Below are 26,342 nucleotides of genomic sequence, written 5' to 3'. Positions count from 1 at the left end.
TGTGCATTTTCAGAGAGAGTGGGGTTTTTTCCCCAGAGAAACTGTATTTTCAAAGAGAGATAATCAGCAAGATACATACTTCAGCATTACCAAATTAAAAGACAAGAAAAAGTGTAAAATAAAAGGCTACACAGTTCTTTCTGAACTGGTTATTTGCCAAAAATCAACACGCTTAGAACATTTTATGATTCCCCCCCCCCCCCTCTAAAAAGGGGGCATTTTAAAAGAATTGAGCAGAAATGTGAACCTGGTCTTGCAATGGTCTAGGGAGATCTTCCAGAAAGTAGCGTTATGATAACAGGAAAAAGACAACATGTTTTCTAAACCCAAGATGGAAACTAGTACTGATAAACTTGATAAAAGTGTACACAAAGCATCATCTCTCAATCACCACAAACGTGGTCTGTAATAATTTTCTAGCTAACTCTTGTGATAAACAACTGCAGCCAGTATCACTGTCGTATCTGAGATGAGGAGGAAGAGCACACAAGCATCCTTTACGTGAGCACTGCTAGTCATACAAATTATTAGAAACAGTGGGAAACCCTCCAAAAGGCAACCAATTCAAGCGGGTTCCCTCTTTACCTGACACGCACACACCGTTCCTGCTACAGCTGTAGGTTTGTCTGTCCCGGCATCCGTGCCCCCATTTGGCATCAAAACTGTACGGGTTAATTACAGCTCTTCAGGTGACTCGCGTACTTGTGAACACGGCGATTTCAATATGAGGGAAGGAATTTATCGAGTATGCCACGGGTAACAGCCAGCCCTTGTAAGAAGGGAGGAAGGAAGCTATTTAAGCCCACTTCACCTTCCTCCTTCCTCCTCTTCCCCACACTTCAGTCACAAGGAGAAAACAGTCTCAACGCACCCCAAGCAGAACTGGGGGAAGGAGGGCAACGCAAGTGGATTTCCCCTTCTCTTTCGTGCTAAACCCACATACCCTGTGTTCCCACCCCTGCATCAGCCAGCCACACCACACGCTTCCGCTGCTTCTTCTCCGGGGGACCTTTAAGCCAGAGGACACTCGGTAATTAACCACTGACGATTTCCTATCGCGCCTGAGAGTTTCGGTGCTCTTCCTTTGGGCGCAACTGCAGACACCTCACCCTTGGAACAAGAGCTCACACCGGCAAGGCGAGCACAGGCTTCGCGGTCAGTAACGCAGGATTAAAGAGCTCAGGATGACTACACTGGTCTTTAATAACTCCGAGTCAAAGCATCAGACACAGTCTGCTCTCCTTACTCCAGAGCAACCTCTCCCTGCCACTTTTGAAGCCAGCTAGAAACAGACGGAGCAAAATCAACAGCAGTGAATGAAACAGCTATATATGTTGCTGTGGTGAGTAAAAGCTCAAGACTCAGCTGAAGGGTGTTGAGAAATCACTCTTAAAATTTCTCCAGCAATCATTAAACATACATAGAGGGACACACATTAAAAAAAAAAAAAAAGAGGAGCTTAAAATACAGCGGTGTTTTAGGGAAGTCATTCATTTATGCACTACATTTCCAACAGACAGATGCAAAAGTAGTAAGAGCGTACCAAGGCACGAATTCGCCGGAAGCCCAAGAGCTGTGGCTTCTTCATTAGCGTTACCAAGCACAAGAGTCCCAACTACACAGCCTCCTCTTCCTCCCACTCCCCGTATCAAAAAAAACAAACTAAAACAAATGAGAGCATCATCAGATCCAGTTCCTGGGCACTTTAAGGAGGAGAGCACGAAATGAAGCACTGTGCCAGAGATAAGCTCAGAAATCACTCCAGCACTTCTGCAAGATCTTTGGGATAAAGAAAACAGAAGGAAAGCCAAAATTCATCCTCGCACCTCACCTTCCATAAAGCAATTTCTGCCCTCCTCCTTTTGCAAGGACAAGTGCTCCAGCCTGTGTTACCTGAACAGCACCTACCAAACAACCTACCTACCCCCACTACTGAAAAAGCTGCACTCAAACCTCCTCTCCTACCCCCACCCTGGGGAAGCTTCACCAAGGAATTTATAGTCCATTCCTCCCCACAGATCACATCAGCTTTGTCTTCCTGGACTCCTGTTGTTCCACAATGGAAAACCATGAGAATGTTACAGGAGAAGCATCAGTTTCACACTGCTGATGCCACTGTTCAAGGAGAAGTGATTACCTCTTGCCAAAACCCACACGATAACGCATTGTCTGGGCTATGTGACCTGGTTTAAGTACCAGAAACTCTGCAAACCACATCGGCACAGTGGAGGTGCTAGCTCAAGTATCTGCGCACAGCACTGTGTTATATGCAGCAGATACGCCTTAACCATACAGTGAGAAAAAAAAAAAATGTTTTCATACACTGGTAAAGTGAATAGGGCTTAAAAATTTCACTCAATTTCAATTTAATTGAAATGACCTGTCCTAGCTACAGCAGTGTACAGATATGCATACAACAGGTAAGCATATCGATCAACTAAGAATTTACTGGAAATGTGTCTATTGCACCTGTGTACTGCAACTTTGATTATTTCCCAAACTGAAAATGGCATTAAGAACACAAAGGCACCTGTCCTCATTAGGGATTAGGTCCTTAGCAAGTCTGAAGGTGTTCAGATCAACTAACTAAAACTGGCTGAGCGCAAAAGCACGTGAATTTCTAAAAGCCCGGAAGAGCCATTTTTCCTTGCGGATAATCCCCCAAAAAAACAACCAGAACAGAATCCAATTGTACGTCTTTCAACGTTACTTTTAGATCAAGGTATTGTGAGAAGTTCCAATCCCTTCCTTACTCCCCTGTCAAATGCCTGGAAGAGACTTAGAAAGCATTCCCTGGAAACACGATTATATATTTTTACTATCACAACACTAATAAATCTCTTCTACATCAGATAAAATGCAGTTACCAACACTTGTCCCTTGAATCCAAAATATGATAAAAAATTATCTTGCACGTACATGTTTGGCTACATGCCCTTAACAATTTCCTTCTGAAAAGAAGGGTGCATTTATTGCTTCAGAAACAGAAAAGGAAAATAATAAAAAAGAAAGGACACGGGGAAAAAGATAAACAGAAGGGCTTCGAAAGTGACTAAAAATCTACAACATTGCTAATTAGGTTCCAGCTTCTAACACAATAGTGGGTGTACCATGGTCTGTTATCAAGTTTATAGCCAAGGGCACAAGACAATACAACCCCACATTCAATTTAATTACAGCCTATGGCTTTTGCAGTAGTGGTGTGTTTCAAAGGGTTTAAGCACTCATTTATTTCTACACCATACATGAAATAAGGCAGCTCACTGTCATACAGACTCACCAATTAGACTGAACGGTTTCTGATCTCTTGCTCTCTAGGAGGAGAGCAGTGGGAAATGGGAAACCTTTTACAGGATAATCACAGAAGACATTTTTGTTAAGAAAAAAAAGCTCTCTGTTGCCTTTAAGTTTGTGCATTTTGTCTTTGATGTACACAGAAGAAGAGTGCCTACACAGTCATTTCATACTCTATAAAATTAAAAAGTGTCAAAATACAGCAGCGCTTCAATGATGCTGTTTTTCCTCCTAATTGTACTAAAAAGGTCATCTTCATTTGAGTTATACAAAACAGATCACCTCTTGCGTTCTTACCATCACTGAAGGCTGGACCAAGCAAGTTCTCTGACTAGCTCACATGATGTGACTAAATAAAGAGTTTAATTTCTAAAAAGTAAAAGTATTTTGAAAATTAAAGTGATAGTGCAAGAAATCACCATCTGAAATAGTTACAAAATTTAATACCTCCAATATATCATGCCAATGCAACTAACAGGACCTCAAAGACAGTATTGGACTTTAAACTCCACAACCACAATTCTAAACACGTGCATTGAAACACCATTCTCAGATCTTCTGTGAAATACTCTCCTGAATCCTTAAAAATCAACCCCCTCCCTAATAGCTGATCCAAAATGGACCAACATCAGTCTAGGAAAGAAAAAACCAGTTCCCTTCATTCCTTTCAGTGCATATACTGCCCTTAATGCTGTATACGAGATCACTAAGCCTAATCTCTATTCTGCTTTTCTGGCGCTCACCTTGGGAAACATTCACATGCCTACAAAACCTCACGTCAGTTATAATATTATATATTTGACACCCCTGCTACCCTATCCCCCGCCTCCCGAGGATTTCAGAGCAATTTTGATGACTATCAGGTATAATAAGTCCCTTCTACGGTTAATCACTTTCCACATCTGTAACTTAGTAGCAGATGAAAATCTTCCCCATTAAAAAAACCACAAGCAACAACCAAGAAACAGTAGCCTCTGAGGTAGACAGTTTTTTACAGTTCCTTTAATCCTCAAACCTTTAAGATTTTAACCTCGGTGTTTCTTTTTAAAAAGACACCAAGCAAATCCTAGATTTTCTTGCAACGTGGGATAATCCATTAATCAAAGAGGATGGCACTAACTAGGCAGTAGGGCAGCCAGTACTAACCTCTGAAACCAGATCAACAGAAGTACTGCCACAAGAACTAACAAGGTATTTAGCAGTCATCAGTCTTAATATCTGCTATACTTAAAGCCTTTAAGATAGGGGTATTGCCCCATCTATTATCTGTATAGAAATGACGCCTAGCATCCTAACACCGCTATCCTAAGCGTCCTTCCCTGCAGCTGTCTGATGAGTTCTCCTACCCTGTACACTCAGAAAGCACATAGCGATGATTCTGGTCAGAGTACTACAAACATTTGTACAGAACAGAAGCCTTTTTTTTGTGGGCATTTTATGGAAATACAGTATGTTCCCAGACCAAAGATCAAGCAGAAAGATTCTTATTCACCTCCAAAAACAAAGACTAAAAAGAGCTAGATTAACTTATTAGTTACTTTGATTTGTTCCCAGTTCTGCCTGCTGCCTACTTATATTCATCACATGCTACTGTCTTGCCTTCTTTTGTGAAATCTGCAGCCAGAACTAGATTTCTGGTTCTGGTCAAAGCAAGCCCTTCAAACAGAGCATAAGGCAATGAAAAGACATGTGCCAGATCACAAGAAAACAAAGAGGGCAGCTCTAGATTTAAAGCAAGAAGAAAAAATGTTTTAAGGATTCCCCCAGAACAGCCAAGACAAATGCACGTGGACCATGTTTAAATGACTGACTGTTTAGTAGATATCTTAATAGCTGATGAAACTCTTCACAAGCAGCCCAGAGAAACCCAACTGAGTTGAAAATGCTTCTGTTACACTGGTTTTCTAAGTGACAAGCAACTCTCCTAACCCATGGCAGAAGCCAACCTATTTTCTAGACCTATTTTTGGGTATTACTACTGTAGTAAGTTCAGCATGTACCAGATCTATAAATCTCAGCAGCTACCACCACACTGTAGCATCAAAAGCTTAAACTTGAGCTATTGTTCATCTTTCAGTAACACAAGAGATGAACAACAGCCAAATTACATCCCTCTGTCATCAACTTGAACTGAAGTACTGCTGTCAGTGGCAGGAAAATTGCTACACTTCAGAGCAAATAAGGACTGAAAAGAAAGTTGTGCCATGGTGGCACAGTGCTGTATGCTTAAAATACACTCTATAAACGCTGCTCTCAAGGCTGCAACCTAAAGCAATAGTTGGATCAAGATGAACATTTAATGTACCTTTCCCTAGCTCTGGAGGAGGCTCCTACAAACCCAGCGTTGATAAGACATCTTGGGGCTAAAACAAAATATGGGATCAACCGTGATAAAAAAGCATGAAATTAATACCCTTGCTCAGATTCTTACATTTAATATTCATAGTCAGTGCAAATTGAAGATATCCCACTTCGTGCTTTCATTTAACCACACCTTGCTTAATGCTGTCAATGCTAAAAAAAAAAAAGTACGTGTACACGCAGTATAAAGATGCTAAGAAACCCACTCATCATGCTGCCATTCATTCACCAGAGTATTGCACAAGCCCACAAGGGCAGCAGAATCTGTCCTGTGGAAGAAGAATTACAAAGATGAGCAATAAACCACAAGCTTATGACCTTCATGTTTTTAAGGAATCAGTAATATTTGTCAACAGCAGAACTTAGTGTCACGTTACTTGATGAGATGTATTCAGTAAAAAGGCCTGGAAAGTCTTTGTTTATAATTAAGCAATAATGATTGAGGGTCAGGGCATTTCCTGGGGATTAATGACTGGCTGGGAGAGTCGATGGCTTGAGGCAATGCCTTGGGCCATTAACCCCAGCCAGTCATTAATTTCCCCAGGAAATGCCCTGGACCTCGATTAACGTAACTATTATAAAAGGTAGCTAGGGAGAAAAAGTTTAGCATTAACATTCTCCTGAGGAAATCTATTCCACAGCCAATATTTTTTCATTTTGTCACATCCCAGAAGAAGTGCATAAGTTAAAACTGACACGAGAAGAATTGGCAATTAAAAAGAAAAAAAAAAAAAAGACACTTTTCCTTCTCCTAAAGACTTAAATTAACAAGTTTTGTAGTGAAGGCAAGATTCAGCTACAAAAGTGGCTGGGCAGCTTGTTTAGCTCATTAAATTGTGAATGGAAATGAACATTTCCATATAATTACTGAAAAAACCCCACACTGTCTAGTATCCTTGCTGATTGCTCATTTTCTTTCTCGATACACTTAAAACAGCACATGCCTGTGTACTCTATCATCTATTGTAGATATTTCTCCCTTTCTCCCCACAGCCCGCCACTAATGAGAATTACAGCTCCGAATGCTTCACATAGGAAGCGCAGCCCTGCGACAAACAGTACAGCAGCTGGATTTCTCCTCACCTAAGCTTTATGCAAGTGTGAAGAGATTTGTGGGCCAGGGTTGAGATCCAGCTCTCCAGCCTGATGACCGAAGGTACCAAGACACCTCATTTAACAGGTTAAAAAGACAAACATAACTTCGTTACCGCTAACTGGATCACAACTGCTCTGCCTAGCTCCCTCTTCCCCTTCCCGTACTCACATGCGCTGCCGCTCTAAAAAGCTAAACTATGCCTGAAGTTTCAAAATTACTTTCAAGGTCATTAAAAGCCAGGGAAAGGGGAGTCTAGGGTTAAATACAGCAAAGAGCATTAGCTTGTACCTGAAATAACGAGCTAGAACAAAAACATTATCTGCACATAATCAAGCCTCTAAGCCATTCAGAGACACCAGATACACACAGCAGGAGATCAAACTACAGTACTCCACTGAAGTGGTCAAAAAAAAAAACCAAAACCAAAACCCCTGCTAGAAAGAAGAGGTCACAGGTATTTTAAAGAACATAGATGCTTATGCAGGCATTCACTGGAAGCCCCCCTCTCCCTCCCTCTCCTCCCCCCAATTAGCCTTCAGGCTGGTTGATTAGCTGGCAAAACTCTTTGAAAGGGTCAGTCTGTCCAGAACTGGTATTTCCACTTGGGAAACAGCTCAGGCATGTCATATACCTGCGCTCGCCCAGCGCCGCGCTCTCCGGCCGACAGCTGCGATCCCTGTTATTACTTGACACAAGAATGTCAGAGGGGTTTTGTAATCATGTAGGGCGGCCAGCAGTAAAGTTCTTGCCTGAAACACGGTATTTTATGGGGCACAAGGTAACCGCATACGCTTTCTAGATTTAGTTAGAATGACTTCCAAACTTCAAGCCAATCGCAGAGGTGCAGCAAGGCTTTAATTGAAGTAATTTAGCTCAACACCCGAAAGGAAAGTACTTTTGGAGGGGACGGGGAGCAGGCACCAGCACGTGCGGGCGCACAGCAGAGGGGGGTCGCAAGGCACAGCTCTACAAGATCGCTTTACCTCAACGAAACATATCTAATGAACTTGGGCTCATTCCACAGTTAAGCTGCACCTAAACCAGTTTAATTGTGCTCTTACTGTATATTTCGCCACTATGGCAACTAACACAAGTAAAGCCAATTTACCTTACAAAAAAGAAAAAAAAAAAAAAAAGAGGATGACTGCCAGGAAACAGAGCTATTTTAAATAAACAAATACAAGATGAATGCAATTGCCATATTAACCCTCTTGTTAACTTCTGAAGTTTAAAATTACACCCTCATTACTAGTGTGTAATTGAGTATTCTCCTGGCTGTTTCCTGCATTTGAGGTTATTCAAATAGTTCATTAGCACATCAAGAACACCACACACACTAATGATACCTGACGCCCTTATCTACTATTTTGGCCTGACTTTCATAACTTGCATCTCCCGCAAAAAGAGAAAGAAAAAAGGGGGAAAAGAAAGAAAAAGGAGGGAAAAGGGACAGCCCGCAGGGCTGAGCCATCGGTGCTGCCGCTGAGGGGGAACGCGGCAGCATCCAGGCGCCTCTCGCATCCAACCTGCAGGCACGCAGCAAACGGCCACCAGACCAGTGGTGGGAGGGTAAGAAAATTGGGGGGCAAAAGAGTTGGATAACTTGCATCTGGGCTCATAGGGTGCCTGAACCGTGAGAGTCACCACAGGAGCCGCCCCGGGGCTGGCAGTGTGCGTTGGTGCCCAGCCTTGGGGGAGATGGGGAAGGAAGGAGGGGTGCAGTGGGGGCTATATGGGATGGGGTGTCGGGTCGCCTTTTTTTTTTTTCCTCCTCTTTTTTCTTTTTTCCGGTTACCTGTGTGGGGGAAACAATAGCAGGTGAAACTACTGTGGGTGAGGTGGTGCTTCTGTGCCCATTGGCTTCGGGGAGGAGGTGAGGCAGGGGGTCGTGTTTCACTGAGACCACCACCACGGCAGGCGCGGCGGTGTCCAGGGGCTCAGCGGGGCGGCGGCAGAGTCTTTTGGGAGAGGCAGAGGGCCCACAAGCATCACCACCGGCCGCAGCCCCTGCTGGGAACACTGCCTCGTAGAGGGCCCGCTTGGCCGGGGCCACCGCGGCTGCTTCTGCCTTCACCGGCACGGCATCACCGTCTTTGGGCAGCACGTAGGGGTTGGCGGTGGGTGGCCGGGGCCGCGGCCCGCCGTTGAGGGCAGCAGGGCTGTAGCAGCTCCCGCCAGTGGGGTGGTGGAGGAGGTGGTGGTGGTGGTGGGGAGGGGGGTGGTGGTGTGGTGGCTGTGGTCCCCCCAGCTTGGTACCGATGCCAGCGATGCTGTTGAGGGTGGCGATGGAGACAGCGCCGATGCAGTGGTTGGTGTAGGTCTTGGAGAGCTTGGCCGCCTTGGAGAGCATCTGCATGCGGGTGCCCAGCAGGTTCTTGCCAATGGCCTTGTTCTCGTACCAGGTGATGTCACCCTCGCTGCAGTGGTCCCGTGGGCGCTGGAAGAAGGCCTTGCAGAGGGGGTTGCGCTTGGAGAGGTACTTGACGAAGCTGGCGTAGGGGCAGAACTCGGTGCCAGTCTCATACATGCGAGGCAGGTTCTCCTCGTCGCTGCTCTCCGCCCGTTTCTTGCTCCAGGAGGACGAGCGCGACTTGTGGTAGGGCCCCAATGCCTTGAAGTAGACAAACTTGCGTCCGTCCTCATCCACAGCTAGCCCAAAGGAGTCCTCCTCCAGCTCCCGCTGGTTCTCCCGACCCCGGGTGCAGAAGTACATGCAGGTCTCGAACCAGACCTTGTTGAGGAGCCCGAAGGGGCTCTGGGTGCTGAAGACACTGCAGGTGTAGAGCTTGCGGAGGTCGGCGCGGGTGATGGCCTGCTTCTGCACCACCGGCCCGGCACCTTGCTCCTCCAACTTGCGGATGACAGCGGCCAGGGTGAGGTTGGCGGCGCGGAGCTCGGGGTCCTTGGTGAGGTCGAGGGTGCGGCAGTAGGGCGGCTCGTTGAGGTAGCGGTTGAGGGAGCTGCGGATGCTGATGAGGGAGGACTTGGAATAGAGCTGCCCGCTCTTGGAGCGCGCCTCGGCGTAGAAGGAGCGCAGGACGCGGCAGAGCGCTCCCTTGTCCATCGTCTCGAAGTCGGGGCTCTGCGCCTTCTCGCTCAGGTACTCGCGGAAGATGCGCACGGCGTAGCGGGTGGCCAGCCGCGTGTTCTCGCTCAGCCGCGCCCGCTCCGGCCGCTGCAGCAGCAGGGCCGCCTCCAGCTCCGCGTCCTCCGCCGACCCCCCGGGGCCACCGCCGCCGCCGCTCCCCGGGGCAGCCGCCGCGGCGGCCCCCGGGGCAGCCCCGACGCCGCCGCTGCTACCGCCGCCGCCGCCCGGCGTACGGCCCGGGGCGGGAGGCATCGGCTCCGTCTCCTCCTCGCCGTCCCACTCCAGACCCATCTCCTCTTCCTCCTCCTCGTCCAGCAGCAGCCCCCCATCGGCTCCGTCCTCCTCCTCCTCCTCGTCCCCCGTTATCTGCACCTCCTGGATCTCATCCTCCTCCTCGCCCTCCTCCTCCTCGCCGGCGCTGCAGTAGCGGTGCGGGCGGGGGGCGACGCCGCGGCCACGGGCGGCCGGCCGGTCCGCCGCATTGTTCCCGCCGCCTCCGCCGCCGCCTCCGCCTCCCCCGCCGCCGCTCCACTCTCCGCCGCCGCCGCCGCTGCCAGGCATTCTCGCCATATTGCCGTCTCCCTGCCAGTCCTCGGGCAGGGCGCATGCGCTATATTGGACCGCAGCGCTGGAGCGCTTTTGTGTTTTAATGACCTTCAGCTACCGGGAGGCAAAGCCGGGCTCTTAAAGGGACCGCGCTCCCAGTGGCGGCGGCGGGGAAGGGGCGGGAGGGGTTGGGAATGGATGGGGAGGAGGCTGAGACTCGCTAAGGGGGTACCGCGGGGAACGGAGCGGTACTTACCGCGCTCGCCGCTCACCTCGGGTCCGTCCCGTCGAGCAACGGTGATGGGCGCCGGGGGGGGGGAAGCCTCCGGGCCGGGGCATTCGCCCCTGCCCGGCGGCTCCCCCCCCACCCCCGGCGCCCGTCCCGCCTCCCCATCCCCGAAAAAAACCCCGCTCCGTATGTGGAGCAGCTATTTCGGTAGCGACGGACCGCCGCCAAGCAGCTGGGACGGAGGTCGGCGCGCCTCGCACCTCCTCAACCATCGCACGTCCTCATTTCACAGTAACTTAAAAACGAACATAGGGGAAAAAAAAAAAAAAAAAAAAAAAAGAAAAACCAACCAAAGAACCCAAAGCCTAAAAAAAGGAAAAACCTCCCCAAAACGACCACCCAAAAAAACTCAGACTGTGCTTGCTCGGCAGAACGGCTCTGCTCTCGACGGGATGCTGCGGGGGTGCGGGCGGACCCGGACCCCGCCTGCGGAGCCGCCGCGGCATCGCACCTTTAGCCGGGCGCCTGGATTTCGGTCGAGGGGCTTGGGAGGAGATGGACGCTCAGGGTTTTGCATCCGTGAGGCTCGGAGTGCGCCCGGGAAAAGCCGGTTGGCAGCCGCGGCGCTCGCTTGGCTTGCGGGAGCCCCGGCGAGGTTGGTTGCGGAGAAGGAGAAATAAGGACTCAGGGACGGACGGGCGCCCCGGGCAGCCCTCTAGTTCTCTGGGGCTGCAGACTTTATGGCTCTCGGCCCCCCCTCCCCGTGCCTCCGAGGGAGCCCGGCTCCTTCCTCGGCTGCCCCCTTCAGCGACGGGCAAAACCAGAGGGGACTCCCGCAACTGCCGCCACAAAGCACGGGGGTACGGAGCCGCCGGACCCAGCGAGGCCGCTCTGCGGGGGCTTTAGCAGAGGGGAGCCCCCGGGCAGCCCAGCGCAGGCGGGGAGCGGAGCCTTGGCCCGTCCCTTTCACCGGCTCCGCGCCCCCCTCCCTGTGCGCGCCGGCGGGGAGCTCCTGCCCGCCGCCTGGCTCTTCCCCGGGAAAGCCGGACCCAGCGGCGCCGCAGCCAGCCGCCTCGCTGCACACTATCTTACCCTTCCTTCTCCGGGAAGGGTCCTTTGCCGGGCCGGGCTCGGGCAGGAGGACACAAGCCCTGCGGCCGAGGGAACCAGTCCCACCAGGGACAGGACAGGAGGGGACGAGACGGCCGTGCCTCACCAGCTCCACGCCGGTAACCCCCACACTTCACAAACCAGACTGCCCACCACAAACCTCCCCGTACCACCTAGCCAGGCGATCTCTTTTGCTTGGTACGTTGAAATAAATATTCATTACGACTACTGGCTACACCTGAAATTATAGCCTTAATTGCAGAGCTGCTGGCCTGAGTTACCACATTTGGTGCTTACTCATCCGTAGGCAATTGCTCAGTGCTGGGCTCTAGCCGTGGTGGTTACCTGGGAGGGGGGGACGGACTTGGTGCCGGTGCCGGTGGCGGGCAGCACCGAGCAGCACCGAGCCCAGGGGCGGAGGCCGGCGGCCACGGATGGGGAGCCCGGGGCAGCCCCAATCCTCGCCGTCCGGGCAAACGTGGGATCCCAAAGAAGAGATGTGCAAATCGTTGAGCAAATTAGGCCAATTCGAAACAAATAAGCACTCCAGGAAGAGAGCCTGCCACTCCCAGAAAGTAATTGAAAAGAAACCCAAGCACTGTTATATTGATGTAAGCCTGGAGTAATTACACGGAGGTCAAAGTTGTTGCACGCACTAAAGAAGTTGTGTTCACTGTGTAGTTTGAGAGCATATTATGTTCCCTCTCAGGTCAATGGCATATATGTGTGTATATATATATATTCTGGATAATTTTTTTCCTGTGCACATGAAGATATAAATAACTTTTTTTTCACCCTGTCATGTGCTATCTGTAAGCCAATCCTGAACCAAAGTCTCAAAGACCTTGCAATGAGATGGACGAGATGCTGAAACAGATAGCTAAAAGCAGCAAGACCTTGTTGCGGTTAAAATCTAAATGCCCCAGACAAGCTCCTTTTAAGAGCCATAACAACCCACTCGAAGACAGAGAACTGCGGGGCTTGCAGCACACACCTTTTCTACAGAAATCTTTTTTCTTCCTTTGTTGTTCCCATAAATGCTAAAAATGACATGATTGGCATTGACCTTTGAACTTGATTCTGTCTTAAGATCATACAAGAGATGAAGCCACTTTTTTTTCTTTTTTTTTTTTTTTTTTTTAAGAAGAGCTTTTCGGAGCCACATGAGTGCAAAAGGTAATTGAACATTTGGGTTTTTTTAACTTTAAAAAAGATGAACACCAGGCTGACAGCTACTGTACTTGGATGTTCATTTAATCACCATTTCCTGATTACAGGAGGTGAACTATGTTGACAGACTCGGAGATGAATATGGAGCCCAGTATACCAATAGTAAGTATAAAGGACATGAAGAACTTGCAGTAAGGTTGGAGGGGAAAAATATATATGGAGCATCCATATTACACACATCAGTTGGAAGCACCTCAGCAGCCAGGGGGAATTCAGAGAGTAGCAAGTGAGGTGTTTAGGTGCTGCAGGCACCCATAATTGGGAAGACACCTGCATAGGTATATACATGTATAACCTATATGTATATATGTGTGTGTATGTGTATATATACATATGTAAGTTAATTACATATATATGTTAACTTACCTATCTGTCTACATTCCTAAAGATAAGATTTAGCCTAGTCAGTTATATTCCAGAAATTTAAATCCTATTGTTCAAGCTCGCAAGTTAGATGAGGTGATCGAACTGCATTCCGAAGCTGCCGGAGTTGCACAAGGTTGTCTAATGTAAGTTGGCATAATAACATTAAACTTACATCCACTCCACCCTCCACGTCACTAATCAGAGAATTATCCTGCCGAGAGCTCCATGCAGGCATAGACAGCATTCTCCCCTGGGACTCAAGGTTTGAGGCTGATTCTAATACAGGTCCTGTTCACACTTGGAGAATATGTTTTACTACTGGTGTCCGTAAAGAAGACGTAATACCCACAGAACACTAATAATGCACCTGTCCCACTAAGGTTGCAACCCTAGACTGGATTTTCCTTCCTTTAATATACCTGGAGATCAGTTCATATGCCACAGAATTAGCATGCCAGGAAAAAACCAAAACCAAAAAACCTTCTCCATGAGTCAGTTTGTTAACAATAAAGGTAATGCTTGTAACCACGTTACCAAACAGTTTCAGGCCTTTCCTCGCTTCTTTTTGAAGCTACTCTTTCCTCTGGCCCCTGGTCTCGCTCCTGGCAAGCACAGAGCTTGCTAGAGCCACGCTCTCTGACAATCCAACTATTGTGTAAAGCTCTCCACAACCTTATTCTCCTTCAGACAAGCACAGGCTACTTCTGTAGTCTCCGCAAGTGGTTATTTCATTTACAGCCTCCTAAGCCTTCCTGGTTCGGTGTATCTTGGTAAGTGTTTCATCATGAAACTTCACTAGGAACTAAACCAGAATATTCCCCAAAAGCCAAGAAGCAAAGAAAATCCATTGGACTCATTTTTCCCTGGGATCCAGTCTAGGCATCTAGAAAAGATTTAAAACCCCCAGTGCTTAAACCAAGCTTGTTGGTTAACCCTAAGGCTGACCACATGGTATCTTTTCAGAAAATAGCTTTTTCTCCATGTACACTTCTACTGTTAGCTTAAATGCAATAAACATGTTCTTAAAATGTGCTAATATGTTTTCTAAACACAAGGTTTTTTCGCTGTAGAGGCAGGCTGCATGGAAATCGGTATGAGAAATCCATATTGACACTACAGAACTAGAAGGCAAGTAACACTTGGAACTCTTGGAAAATTCACTTAGCGAAAAAGCATGTCCTAGAAATCCTTTGCCCACCCAGAAACACGCAGTTCTGAGATAAGCTTTTTTAACATTTCAGAACTGTCATTTCAAAATGCTAATTCCACTTTTATTTTACTCTTTTACTTGTATATATGATATTTTTCATTGTTTCACTACTTCTTGATACCAGGGACAGCTGATGCTGACATAAAATGTGCTATAGAAGACTTTAAATCTCTTTTATTTTAATTTTTTTCTTTTTTAGATTAGTGTCCCCTGTCTGCATGGCATTGAAATGGCTTTATATAATTCAACAAAGGCGACATTGATTTAGGAAAGTAATGATGTATCCATGAGCACTAAGTTGCAGCTGTTCTTAATGAATTTTAAAATACAAAAGCTATTTCACCTCTTAGATTGTCATATTATGAAATGTTAGTGGTAGTTGCGCATAACAAAACGCCAGCTACTACCGACACGTTGTGAAACGTGAAGGCAGCATCAAACCAGCCCCCTCATGAAGTTCCATAGTGCCAATCGAAAGCGTATTTCCAAATCACGCTCATATTTTTTTTCCCGCAGGTATTTGCCATTATTCACTTGACTTTTTTTTTTTTCTTTTACAAAAGCAATATTTTTGTATTTTTGTTGCTGAGGCCATGATTTGTTTCCCGATTGCTCCTTTTTCCAAACAAACTGGAGAAAACCTGAGTCATCATCTTTGTAAGAAAGCATGTGTTCCGTGCTTGGCAAACTGAAAGTCAAGACTTCGTGAATCATCGTTATTTTCAGTGTCAAGCAGCTGGAGCATTTTTGCTTCCAAAAATATAGAAGGGCTATGTTGTCAGACAGCTTGGAGAGGGGCAGGTAGTAAATTGCATTGCACCACATGAAGGTTTTCAGGGTCTTTTAAAATTGCTGGAGGTAAGTTGCCAGGAGATACATGAATGTTTTATTTAGCTATGTTTTTCTTTGCTTCTGTGGGCACTTGAAACAAATTGGCTGGTCTGTAAGGCACAGCAGTAGCTGGTTATAGTTGCTTTGGCCGTTCTCTGGTTGTTTCTGTGAACTACTGACACCGAGCAACCCGGCATGTTACTGGCATAACATGTAACCTCAGTGGAAAGGAAAAGCTCTTTCCATCCAGGCTGATAATTTAAGATTGTTTTAAGTCCTTCTCAACTGACTCCATGAATTCTACGTAGAGGCGTGGGAAATTTAGAAGGACCAAACCAGTAACTCAAGAAAGGAACCTTAAAAGAGAGATCCCTGTGAACCCACAAAGCCTTGTTTATAGGTCATGTAGGTCTCTGTAAGTACAAGTTTTTACTTTATGCACTGCTTTTAGTACTATGTAATAGAACAAAAATTAATGCTGTATTGGAAATGGAGTTCTTGAAATCCTATTTTTATCTTTCAACAAATAATTATTTTGAGCTAAAAGTTCAGGCTGGAAGTCACACTGGGCTGGATGAAGTCTAGAAATGCAGGGAGGGATGACTGGTTATATGACAACAGGGTCTGGCTGAGAAGGCTTCTTAAACGTTCCTTTAAGAAAAAAAGGAAGAAAAAACCCTGAGCCCTTACAATATAACAAACAAAAATGCAATGTAATGAGACTCTGAAGAAATGTGCTTTCCACATCGTTTCTGTACCATATGGATTCTATCTTGTTTACTTTTTCCATCCCCATTGCATGACCCGAAGTTTCTGTGTTGCCATGAGGTGTTCTGAGTGCTCCGATTCCAGCACAGGGCCAGAAGTAGGGCTTTACACCCCAAAAAACTTACTAACGCCAGGCTTTTCTCAGAGTTGGGGGTCCTCAAGGGACAGGGCAACAGCTGGCCTTCAGCACAGCCTGGAAAAGGGAATCTTCCTCTGACCCTGGCTAGTGGCTTTAACGCCTCTTTATACCATGAATTCACTGTCAATATCCTTTTGTTTTGACTTGGTGACTGAAATAAACTGATTATTCCCCTTTTCCACCAGTATTATGTCTGTGTCATAGTGAATTTGGAAATTCCTTTTCAGGTATTTATGTAGCAAAAACCCCAGCACCAATGGCCTGTCTACTTGGATTTTCTTTTCTCAATTGAGTTATCTCAGCTGGGTTGACACAAACCCAGTTTAAGCAACTTTAAAACTGGGTGAATTCAAACGAAGCCCACAGCGAGCGTAACCATACTGCTAAACAGTGTCAGAGCCCCGCTCGGGCTGTCACCCAGACCCACCTTTCTGTTGCTGAAACAGTAACTTACAATTAAACACAACTCTCTCATTTTTGTACGCCTCCCCTTAATTCTCCCCCATTTTATTTGATATGAAATTTGCAAATCTGACCTGTGCAAATTTTGCACCTATTTTCTTTTAAACTGGTATCTGCTCATGATGTTTTCTGGCCCTAATAATAGAATGCCACGTTCTCTTCTCAATGTGTGAGATGCTAAAGCATCTCTAGTTATCCCGTGACATCTAAACCCAGAGAAACTGTCTAAATAAGGTTTGCATCACAGATTATGCTAACTTGTAAAGCAGCATTTGAGTAGAAGGGAATAAATTCATAGGTCATATGGAAGAAGAGTACAGGGATAAAAAAGTACAGCAGGTTTACCACCAGCCCCTGTCACATCCTTTATCAGAGCGTGATTTGATTCAGATCAAGAACAAAGTGGTAGGACATATGGCAGAATATTAATAGATAAGAAAAATTTGCACACTGATTTCAATTTGACTGGTCTTTTATGCAAAAGCACTTTCACAAACTAAATGTTACTACTGTATGTGATTTCAGGTAAAAACTGGAGAGAAAATCTTCTGGGTATTGTCAGGACTTTCATCTGAGGTTTAAAGCCAGAGGCCATAAAGTAAAAGAGACCTGAAAGGTCTCTTTGCAGTTTGCACCTGTATTTTGCTGTATTTTCAGTTACAGATGGTAAAGCCTGGAAAAGTAGAAAAACTGAAATGATTCAGAGAAAATGATATAAAGAAAGCTTGCAAAGTTTAGTGAAAAGACCGGGTGCATTGGATGTACCTCTAGTTTTTTCAGTATCAAATAATACTAAAACAGATTAAAAATACCTTCTAACAGCTGGCAAGCATCAGTGTTTTGTAAGAGTTTGGCATTTAAAAAACCAACCAACCAACCAACCAACCAACCAACCACTTCTTCAACTGTTGAGAAAGTTTAAGTGCAAACTTTTTGTCCATCCCTGAGTTGTACCTTGCTTTGAATAGCCTTGCCTTCTTCTATCCATGAAAGATTAAGCTGGGCTTGATTCAAAGTTTCCTCATTTGAAGATCAAGGCTAAAATTCAGTTTCTTTTCACACAACTAAAGGTGTCATCAAATAAATAAAAATACTTTTAAAAACCCTCAGAGCCAACACTTTGCACATTCATGGATGGAATTATTTAGTTACAAGCAGATAGTTATTTGCTAGTAAAGACCCTGGGTTTTAGGATCAATGAGCATTGTTAAAATAAGCAAGAAAAAAATTGTAAGCTCTTCTTTTGCCTTGGACAAAACAAGGTCACATTTGCAATTTGCAGTGCATGATCTCTCCATTAGCAATGTTGGCAAAGCTTTATCAAGTTATTCTGAATAATTTCCTCCGAGTTATGAGTGTGTCACTTGGCCTGTTACAGACCTGTCCCTGCAGTTTACTCTGCTGTTTACTTGCGTATTGTCAGACTCGTTCTTGCTGTTTGGTGTCAAAGGAAAAAAAAGCAGTTTTTAAAATCAAAGCTTTGGTGTGGAAGGATATAAAGTGTGAAATCCAGACCCATTGCTTTCATTCTGGCTTTAGTGATCATAGAAACCTGCTGTAGGGCAAGACTAATCTGCCAGAAAATTATTATTGAGCCCTGGTAACTCAGATATATGTGCAGACTTGAAAATGTTGTTCTTCGTGCCAACTCCAGGTCCTACAAGAACCTCACATGGTATCCTCCACCTGGCTCAGAAATATGCCGCATTCCACCGTAAAGAGGAGGAAGTTTGTTAATTCCCAGGCAGCTGTGAACAATTTAATCTCTTTCCAAACAGCCTGGCATCCTATTCCAATTCAAAGTTTCTTGGGGGATGGATAGTTTGAAGAGCTGGTGAGAGATAATAGGGCCTTTATTTCAAGGTCATTCCTACGGATTTGGCCTTGACAGGAACATCTTGATAACAGGGTTGCCAGATCTCACAGCCTCATGATACTTAGTGGTTTTGGAGTTTCCTCCTCCATATGCTGGAATGGAGGGGTTGAAAATTAGTGTTTGGAAGACAAGCTTGAAACCTTGAATGACTGCTTTGTAAAAACTTGGAAATCAGGTGGAAAACCACAGGTTTGTAATTTTAGGAAGAAGAAATCCCTGTGATTTTTAAGATAGACTTCTTATTCTGAAGACTGGTGGCTGGCACTGCTGGGATTTCCCAGATAAGCTCGCCTATGAGAACTGAGCAGGTAACTTGACTTAGTTTTCTGGACAAGTCCCTAAATTAGTGACTTCTTTTTCTCTAGAGATTTTTTCATCAAAAAATCACCATGCAAATCCTACGCAATCCATTTGTGACACCTCTTTGGCAATACGTTTAGAAGAGTCAAAAAATCACATGGAACTTCTTCAAGACATTCATATCCAGATTTCTTCAAGATCTCAGAACCAATAACTTTGTTCTGATTATTAGAAGGTCTCTGCATTCAAAAACTGTTGCACAGGTATTTAAGCCAGCTGTACTTTAAAACAGGCTTGCACCTGATATGGTTTCCATGGGAGCTGCTTGGTGCTCAGCCATTTGCAAACATGGCTGCTTATTTAGATAATTAAATTAGAGTTAGTGAACATAGTGTTCTGAAAACCTGACCTTTGTTCTTTCTGGCACATGGATAGAAGAGTGAAGGAAAACGCATCCTTTCTGTGCTTTACATATTCTGTACCAGGTTGTTTCTTTTTTCCCCTCTAAAACAAGCTAGATGTGGCTTTCAGGATACATCTACCAAATTCTCCTGCTATTCAACTGCATTTTTAGCAGTTACAGCTGAATTGTTCTGCCCAACTCTAGATGCAGCATTTAATCAATGAAGTTCTTCTATTTGCACTGGAGTTCCCAAATGTTAAAGCTTTTCTTTTGTTCAGAAAGATATATTGGGCTTTGCTTACATGAAAATGTTTAGTAATATTCTCTAAGAGCTAGTTTTATTTCATCAGAAAATACTGGAGAACTTAGGAATCTCAGTCATACATGGAGTGGAGAGGCAGAATTACAGGAGCTTTGTCTGTGAAGTTAAAGGGATCAAAGTATCCGGATTAATTTGTAATGTTTTGGGGATGGGCATTTTATTTGAAAAGAAGTGCTAGATTCAATTTGTTAACCCATCACTTCAAATGAACTTCTTAGATCCCAAACAGGGAGGAAGAGGATTTTGTCTTCTGAATTCCAGTTTGGCCACTAGCGCAAGGGCTAATTAGGGCCAGGTAGAGAGAACCCCACATACGGCTGAATAAATTAGAAAAACCCTGATGTCCCACTGAGGTCAGCAGCACTAATTAGTACTCACAGACGGGAAATCTGCTTGAACCTGCCTGCTGTGCTTCCTGGCTTTGGCCACATCCAACATCTTATGGGAAAACAATTCTGATGCTATATCATGGCAGAAACATAAGGCGGGTTGCTCATGGGCTAACCTGTCCACCAAAGATTTTTATAATCATTCTGACCTAGTGGGGTTGCTGAAATATTGTTGTATGGATGGTACAAGCCCAGAGGCTTTTTGGCCACCTGACGGAACAAGAAGTTTGCCCCTTGCAGGGATAACTCTCTGCCTGGCTCTTGAGCTCTGTGAGGTCCAAGAAGCCTAGTAATGTTTCAGCAAGTCATGGTGAGAGCTTCAGCTTCCAACAGTAGTACCAATAATGCGCAGAAGCTACACAACAACCTCTATGTTGGGGAAGGTTGTTGGGTCTTAATTTCTTCGTGCTCTCTGACCACAAACTCTCATGCAGGGTCTCCCTAATGCCATGGACAAACACCGCTACCCCCCTTCACCGTCCTGCTCAAAAGCCCACCCGAGGGACAGACTGCTGAATTCTGGTTTTGTGGACGTTCTCTGAGGGGCTGTCCAATCTCTTAGACTTTAGTTAGAGATGGGGGACCCTTGTTAAAATAGCAAATATAGCAAACCTGATACTTTTCCAGTACTTTTGGACATTTTAGTGGAGAAATGCCTGTTTCTGCAAGCTTACAGTATTTTTACTTTTTCATCTGCTGGTCAATAGGAGAATTTTGAAATAAATAAGCAAGAAGAGTTTTCACCTTCTGAAAGCTTCAGAAAAGTCAAACAACGTTTTTCATTGTAATTTGAACATAAGCTCTGTGATATTTGCATTAGGCAAGGCCTCTCCACATAGCACATCAGTAATAACACATTTTTTAATGAAAGGTGGTAAATACTGGCCCTACAGTAGTTTCTCAAAGTCCTATGCATAAACGGTTACTTTAATAGGCAGTAGGCAAGCTAGCACTTGCCTATATGAAAGATTTACCCTTCATTTTAACCTCAGAGAGAGAATCATTCCTCTCAACTTCTTCTGTTTTGCAACAAGGACATGAAACAATCAAAAAAAAAAAATGTTGTGAATGATCTACAACTTTGGATGTGTTTTAAAATAGAATAAAAACCCAAACCAAAACAAAGCAACACCTAAACTGAAAATAGACTAATGTAAATAAGGAAACAAACAAACAAAAAACCAACCAGGTAATAAAACTTCTGGCTTGGATGACATGAAAGTTTTACACAAACTAAAAGAGGATCTTTTTCTTCAACTGTATCTAAAATGTCACTGAGTCAAAAGAATAGTATGCAGAAATAGGCAGTAATTGTATTGGCATGATCAGTTTGAATCGGTTGAATAATGAAGAGGACAATTTTGTCATGTGGAACTTATGCATTACTATAAAGCATACTGCAAAGCAAAGTACTTCAAGAAGCACCCCGAAAGTAAGAAAAGGGAAAACCCCAAATCTAAGACCTCTGGTTGCACCTCTTCTTTTGCATTCTACCATGAAGAGTATCCTTGTGTCCTCGGCTGACGCAGTCTGGGTTGACTCTGTTGAACCTGCCAACAGAGTATGGCTTAGCAAATAGACTGGGGAAAGGAGAATTGAGTCTCAGCTGTTTGCGGTCATCTGAGAGCTTGTGGTGATCCATGCCCCGCTGTTTGTGCTTGCTGCAAAATGTATACACCTTGGGGGAAAATGTTAGTAATCTGGGCACAAGAGCTAAAGACTTTCCGGTAGAACAATCTGCATCACATATTTGGCTTAGTTTCCTCACAGAAGAAACAGGAAGCCCCCTTGCTCTGTGTAGTCAACCATCATTCAACTTACTATTTTATTTTTAAAGGGCATTCTCAGTTAACAGCAAGGATGCCAAGCCTGCTGCTGTGCCCTAATGATATACACGAGACCTTAATGTTCCCCTGTTAATACAGAGCTCAGAGTCATGGAAATTTTCTAGGAGAGAGCAGGAACGCCAGAAAATCTCCCACCATGTTTGCAAAACCAGCAATATCAGGGAGAGCTCATCTTGAACTCATGACAACCAGTCCGACATATGATGACTGGCAAAGTCATAACAGATAGAAGTAAAATTTCACCATGAACATTCCTCTTGAATAACCCTCCTCAAAAAAAACCCCACCAGAAATCCAGACCAAACAGATGGCTATTTCCTCCATTAGCATCCTGTCTTGCTCCTTTTGAACCACTGCCACAGCTGTATCAGAGATCTGATACCAGGATGTCAGGGCTGGGCTGGGTTAACCAAGAAAAATAAGCTGGAACAACGGTGAATGACAGGAAAAGGTGGGTGGGTGGGGAGCTGGAGTTGGACTACAAAAGAATAGTGATTCTGAAATTACTCCCACTCAGGTTGCGCTTTCCTCCAACAACCCTTGCGTCCCCCCTAAGTCTATTGGCAATTATCCGAACCTTTACAGCCCTAAAGCCATCCTGTTGTCAAACTGTGTGCAATTCATCCTATACTTTGCTGAGAAGAGCATTTAATAGAGGAAGATGTGGTCTGGCTGCCTGCAGTTTCTTCCCATCGGCTGTCCCAGTGGATAGAGTCACCGCAGGAGCATTCCTATAGCCCTGATCCATCTGCGATCCTTGGGCACATACAGGCATATTCATGAGCTCTATACCCAGAACAGGCGAACGCTTCTCAGTAGCACAACTAAATTTGAACTCTGCTGTCCCAGTGAAGGAGCAGCGGTGAACAGGGGTCAGGGCCACAGCACCTTTGACACAGAAAAAGGGAGGGGACAGATGTGACAGAGCCAGAGAAAGAGTGCTGTAGAGCCAGACTTCCTTTGTCCCACAGACGACAAGATGTGGGTTCTGACTCTTTTCTCTCCCAGCGGTGACTCTCCCTTGGTAAAGGCAGCAGCAGGAGCAAGTCTCATTTTCTAGGGCTCTGGCACAGGTGACATAGAATTGGGACCAGAGCTGGTTTATTCCTCATGGTAATCTGCTGCCCTGAGCAGCTTCTGCATTGCTAGAGTCTCAGGTCAGTTCTGCTTGAAATCTCCAGCAACCTTCTCTCAAGTCAAATTGCTGGAGTCGCGAGAAAAGCCTAAGTAAATTTGCTGTGCCTGCAGAGGCAAGGGAGGATTTTTCCTGGGACACTGATAAGGACTCTAGACAGTGGTACCAAGCAGCACATATCTTGCAGAGGTCATGCAAGTGTTGCCATTGGCAGACAGCGTCACATTGCCCTGAAGGTGGCTGAAAGCAGACGAGAAGTCTGGTTTTGAGGCGCACAAAGTCTTCTTGCACTTGCCTTTTTTTTCAACGTCCAAAGGGGTACAAAACCTACTAGTTTCTCTTTTTTCACTCCATTTAAAAGCAATTGTGGAGAAACTTATCTTAGACCCCTTCTCTGCTTTTCCTCCTTTGATGCCACTCTCACCAGTCCAGTCTCATGCTGGTACAATTGGCTGATAAATGTCCTGGTCCTGGTGCTCTTTCTGCTGCTATTATTCTATGATAAACTCCTATTTTTTCCCCTCTCCCTTGTGCATCACACCCAGGTAACAGAAATGCTGCACATCAGTCCCAGCTCTGACAATGCTTCCTCTCCTCATCTGTCCTCCACTCTCTCCAAATCACCTGGTTCTTCCTCCTGTACCCTCTCCTTCACCACCTACTCTTCCTTCAGGAATGAGCAGAGGTATGTGCCCAGCTGCCTGAACTGTTTCCTAGATTTCTGTTGGTGGGGATCAGGAAGATGAAAGACAGGGTAAGGTGGGGTAGAAAATACGCTGAGCTGATATGCAGAACTACCTTGAACACCTTTCCTACTATCTCCTCCTTCTGCTTTATCTCTTCTCCTTTGCAATCCCTTGCAAACTAGCATGAAAAAACTGCATGCCTGTCAGCTTCAAAGCAGAAGACGACCAAAACCCCTTCCTCTGTGAGCTGTGATTGTATCTCAGGGTGGACGACTTCCCACACTTCTCTGGGAGAATCGCTGTCTGCTCCGTTATTCCTATGGAGGTGTATAAACAGCTGAACAGACAGCACTAATATCTGTGGGAAAGGCAGGATGATCCTCTGCCTCCTTCTTCAAGTTCCGCCATTTCTGTATAACCCTGCCTGCCTCCTCAAGAGGTTCCAACTCTTCACCTTGGCACATGGTACAAAACAACTGTGATGCTCTACTCAAGGTGGCACCAAGCGCTGCAGCAGTCTGGCAGTACTGATCTCCCTCACCATGCGCAGGGGAACCTGAGTGCTTTCAGCCACATGTCCTTGCAAGTGTTTGGGTGCAATAGCTGCTAATCTCAAGTATTCGTGACCACAAGATGTTCCCAAAGAAAGCATGAAAAAAGAGAAAAAGCCTTGATTATTTTTTAAACTGTATTTGGGAGTATTCACTTAACTTCTAGGTTTAAGTTTTCAGATTACATTTCTCTTGTTTTCAAATCTTATTCTGCCTTCCTCTTCTCCCACGGCCCTATCCATTCATTCTCCGTCCCAAACGTAAGGGCTAAGGATGATTGTTTCTCCCTCTGAAATCTGAGAATCTCTTGATTTCTGGATATGAGGCACTGGGAAATCTACTGGGAGGTGAGGTGAGGGAAGAGGCTTGGCAACCCAAGAAAGAATGCAATAAACCGGTCATTTCCTTCCAAAGCATTAAACTCCACACCCTAGAGTTAGTGGTCTTTATGACAGCCTAGTCAAACAGAAAAAGACTCAGAAAAGCAGAGGAGAAAGGTCCTATGTTTCAAAACTGATGCACGGACAAGGTGCCAAACGATTGCATTTCTTTCATTTGCCACAAACTGGGTTAGCTTTGAGCTTGAAGGAGAGAGAATAGCAGGTTTTTAAGTACTGCTTCTGGGCCTGGCATCAACACCTCTGTTGCCATAATGAGTCAGACATCAGAGGCAATGCACACGAAAGGATGCAGGCCAATGCCTAGGCAAATAGAAGTGGGAAAGAAGGACTGAAAAATAAGTGCATATGGCAGGGAAGAAGGAACCCATCCCCACAAACATTTTGAAATTATAACCTCAATTTTCTGCATTTCAGCAAATAAAGTCACTTCAAAAAAAAAACAATGAGAAAAAGCCTCTAGAATTCTATGCAAGGTTAATTTGCCAGAGGCAGATTTTGTTCTGCTAATTGCCATTTGCCATGTACCAAAGCCACAGTCCCCAAATGCTCTTGCACGTTTCCCATCAGGCAAGCACACACACGATTAAGAACATTTGAGCAGTCATCCTTAGAACTGCGAAAAAGATAAATCCTTAAATGAAGGGAAATTAGTCTTCTCAGCCACAGAAACCATGGCCTCAGATGCTCCTTCCCCTTGCCACCTACCAGGGCTCCTGAAGGGCTGTTGGATGACTGGGGGTAGATAACTGGCTCTGGGGACAGACCACGGGATGGAAAGTGCATTGACGGAAAACATTTGAAACTTTGATTTGCACCCTTATTTGAGGGCTCCACCAGGAACTCAGGGCAGTCTAGAGACACATATTTTGCACTTCTCACCTACCTCAGCCGTCAAGTAACTCCTTGATTTGTTTTCCTCTGCCTCATACTTCCACTATTTTTTCTTCCTCCTGTTTATTGTCAGACCATCCCTTCTTCTCTGACCCTTCTTTCAACTTTTATCACCATGACCTGGAGAACTGATATGCACTGCCTGCTGCACTTCTTTACTTTCCCTTGTTCTCTCCAACACTTCATTAAACATAATTATCATGAAGAAAATATTTACTACTAGAAATTACAGCGATCTGCTAATCAACTAGTACAAAATGACCAACTACAGACCTCCAAAAGACCTCCCAGGTCCCTTCCATTCTGTTACTAGGCTTCCTGTACCATTTCAGGACTTGTCTACCCTTGACAGTTTTAGTAATGTGACTGATTAATGGAAGAGTTTGCATTTTATTTTGACCAACAGTTGTACTGACAAGAGTCTCATTGCTATTATCACAGCTGCATTGCTGTGAAGAAGACCTATGCAAGCCACCTTTCTGATGAGAACACCACCACCCAAGTGCTGTGCAGCTACAAATGGGTATCACTTCTTTCATCTTGGATACATCATGGAGCCTGCCTTCCATCTTAGGAATTAGAATGACACGCTACAAACTTTTGTCTTACAAAATTGTGTGACATAGAAAACCTCTACTAAAGCACACAGAATTCAATGTTTAAAAAACATGTTTAAAAACCTTTGGTACCTCCATTTTCACAGTGTCAGACAGCGCTAACACAATACAAGCCAAAATGGTGAGGTCACTGCTCCAATGGGAACACAGCAATGAGGTCCAATATCCACAAAGAATTTGTATTCACATGCCAT

The 26,342-nt window shown here is 45.2% G+C and overlaps 1 protein-coding gene across 4 annotated transcripts in view; it reads right to left on the bottom strand.

Annotated features, from left to right (window-relative positions):
• The window catches only part of KCTD1 (potassium channel tetramerization domain containing 1), a 102,321-nt gene that overhangs the window by 57,835 nt on the left and 18,144 nt on the right, over window positions 1–26,342 (bottom strand). The window contains exon 1 of one of the 4 annotated variants that reach the window (XM_075744202.1): window positions 11,126–11,359. The exons of 1 other annotated variant lie outside the window; for it this stretch is intronic. In XM_075744202.1, the coding sequence (XP_075600317.1) occupies window positions 11,126–11,191 (66 nt within the window). In that variant the 5' untranslated portion in view covers window positions 11,192–11,359. Of the gene's footprint in view, window positions 1–8,546; window positions 10,470–10,641; window positions 10,698–11,125; window positions 11,360–26,342 lie in introns of those variants that run through there. 2 more of the 4 variants (XM_075744205.1, XM_075744201.1) reach the window with 2 other exon arrangements.

The sequence above is a fragment of the Balearica regulorum genome, chromosome 2, assembly GCF_011004875.1.
Source record: "Balearica regulorum gibbericeps isolate bBalReg1 chromosome 2, bBalReg1.pri, whole genome shotgun sequence".
Taxonomy (NCBI): domain Eukaryota; kingdom Metazoa; phylum Chordata; class Aves; order Gruiformes; family Gruidae; genus Balearica; species Balearica regulorum.
This window is presented reverse-complemented; position numbering and strand designations above follow the sequence as displayed.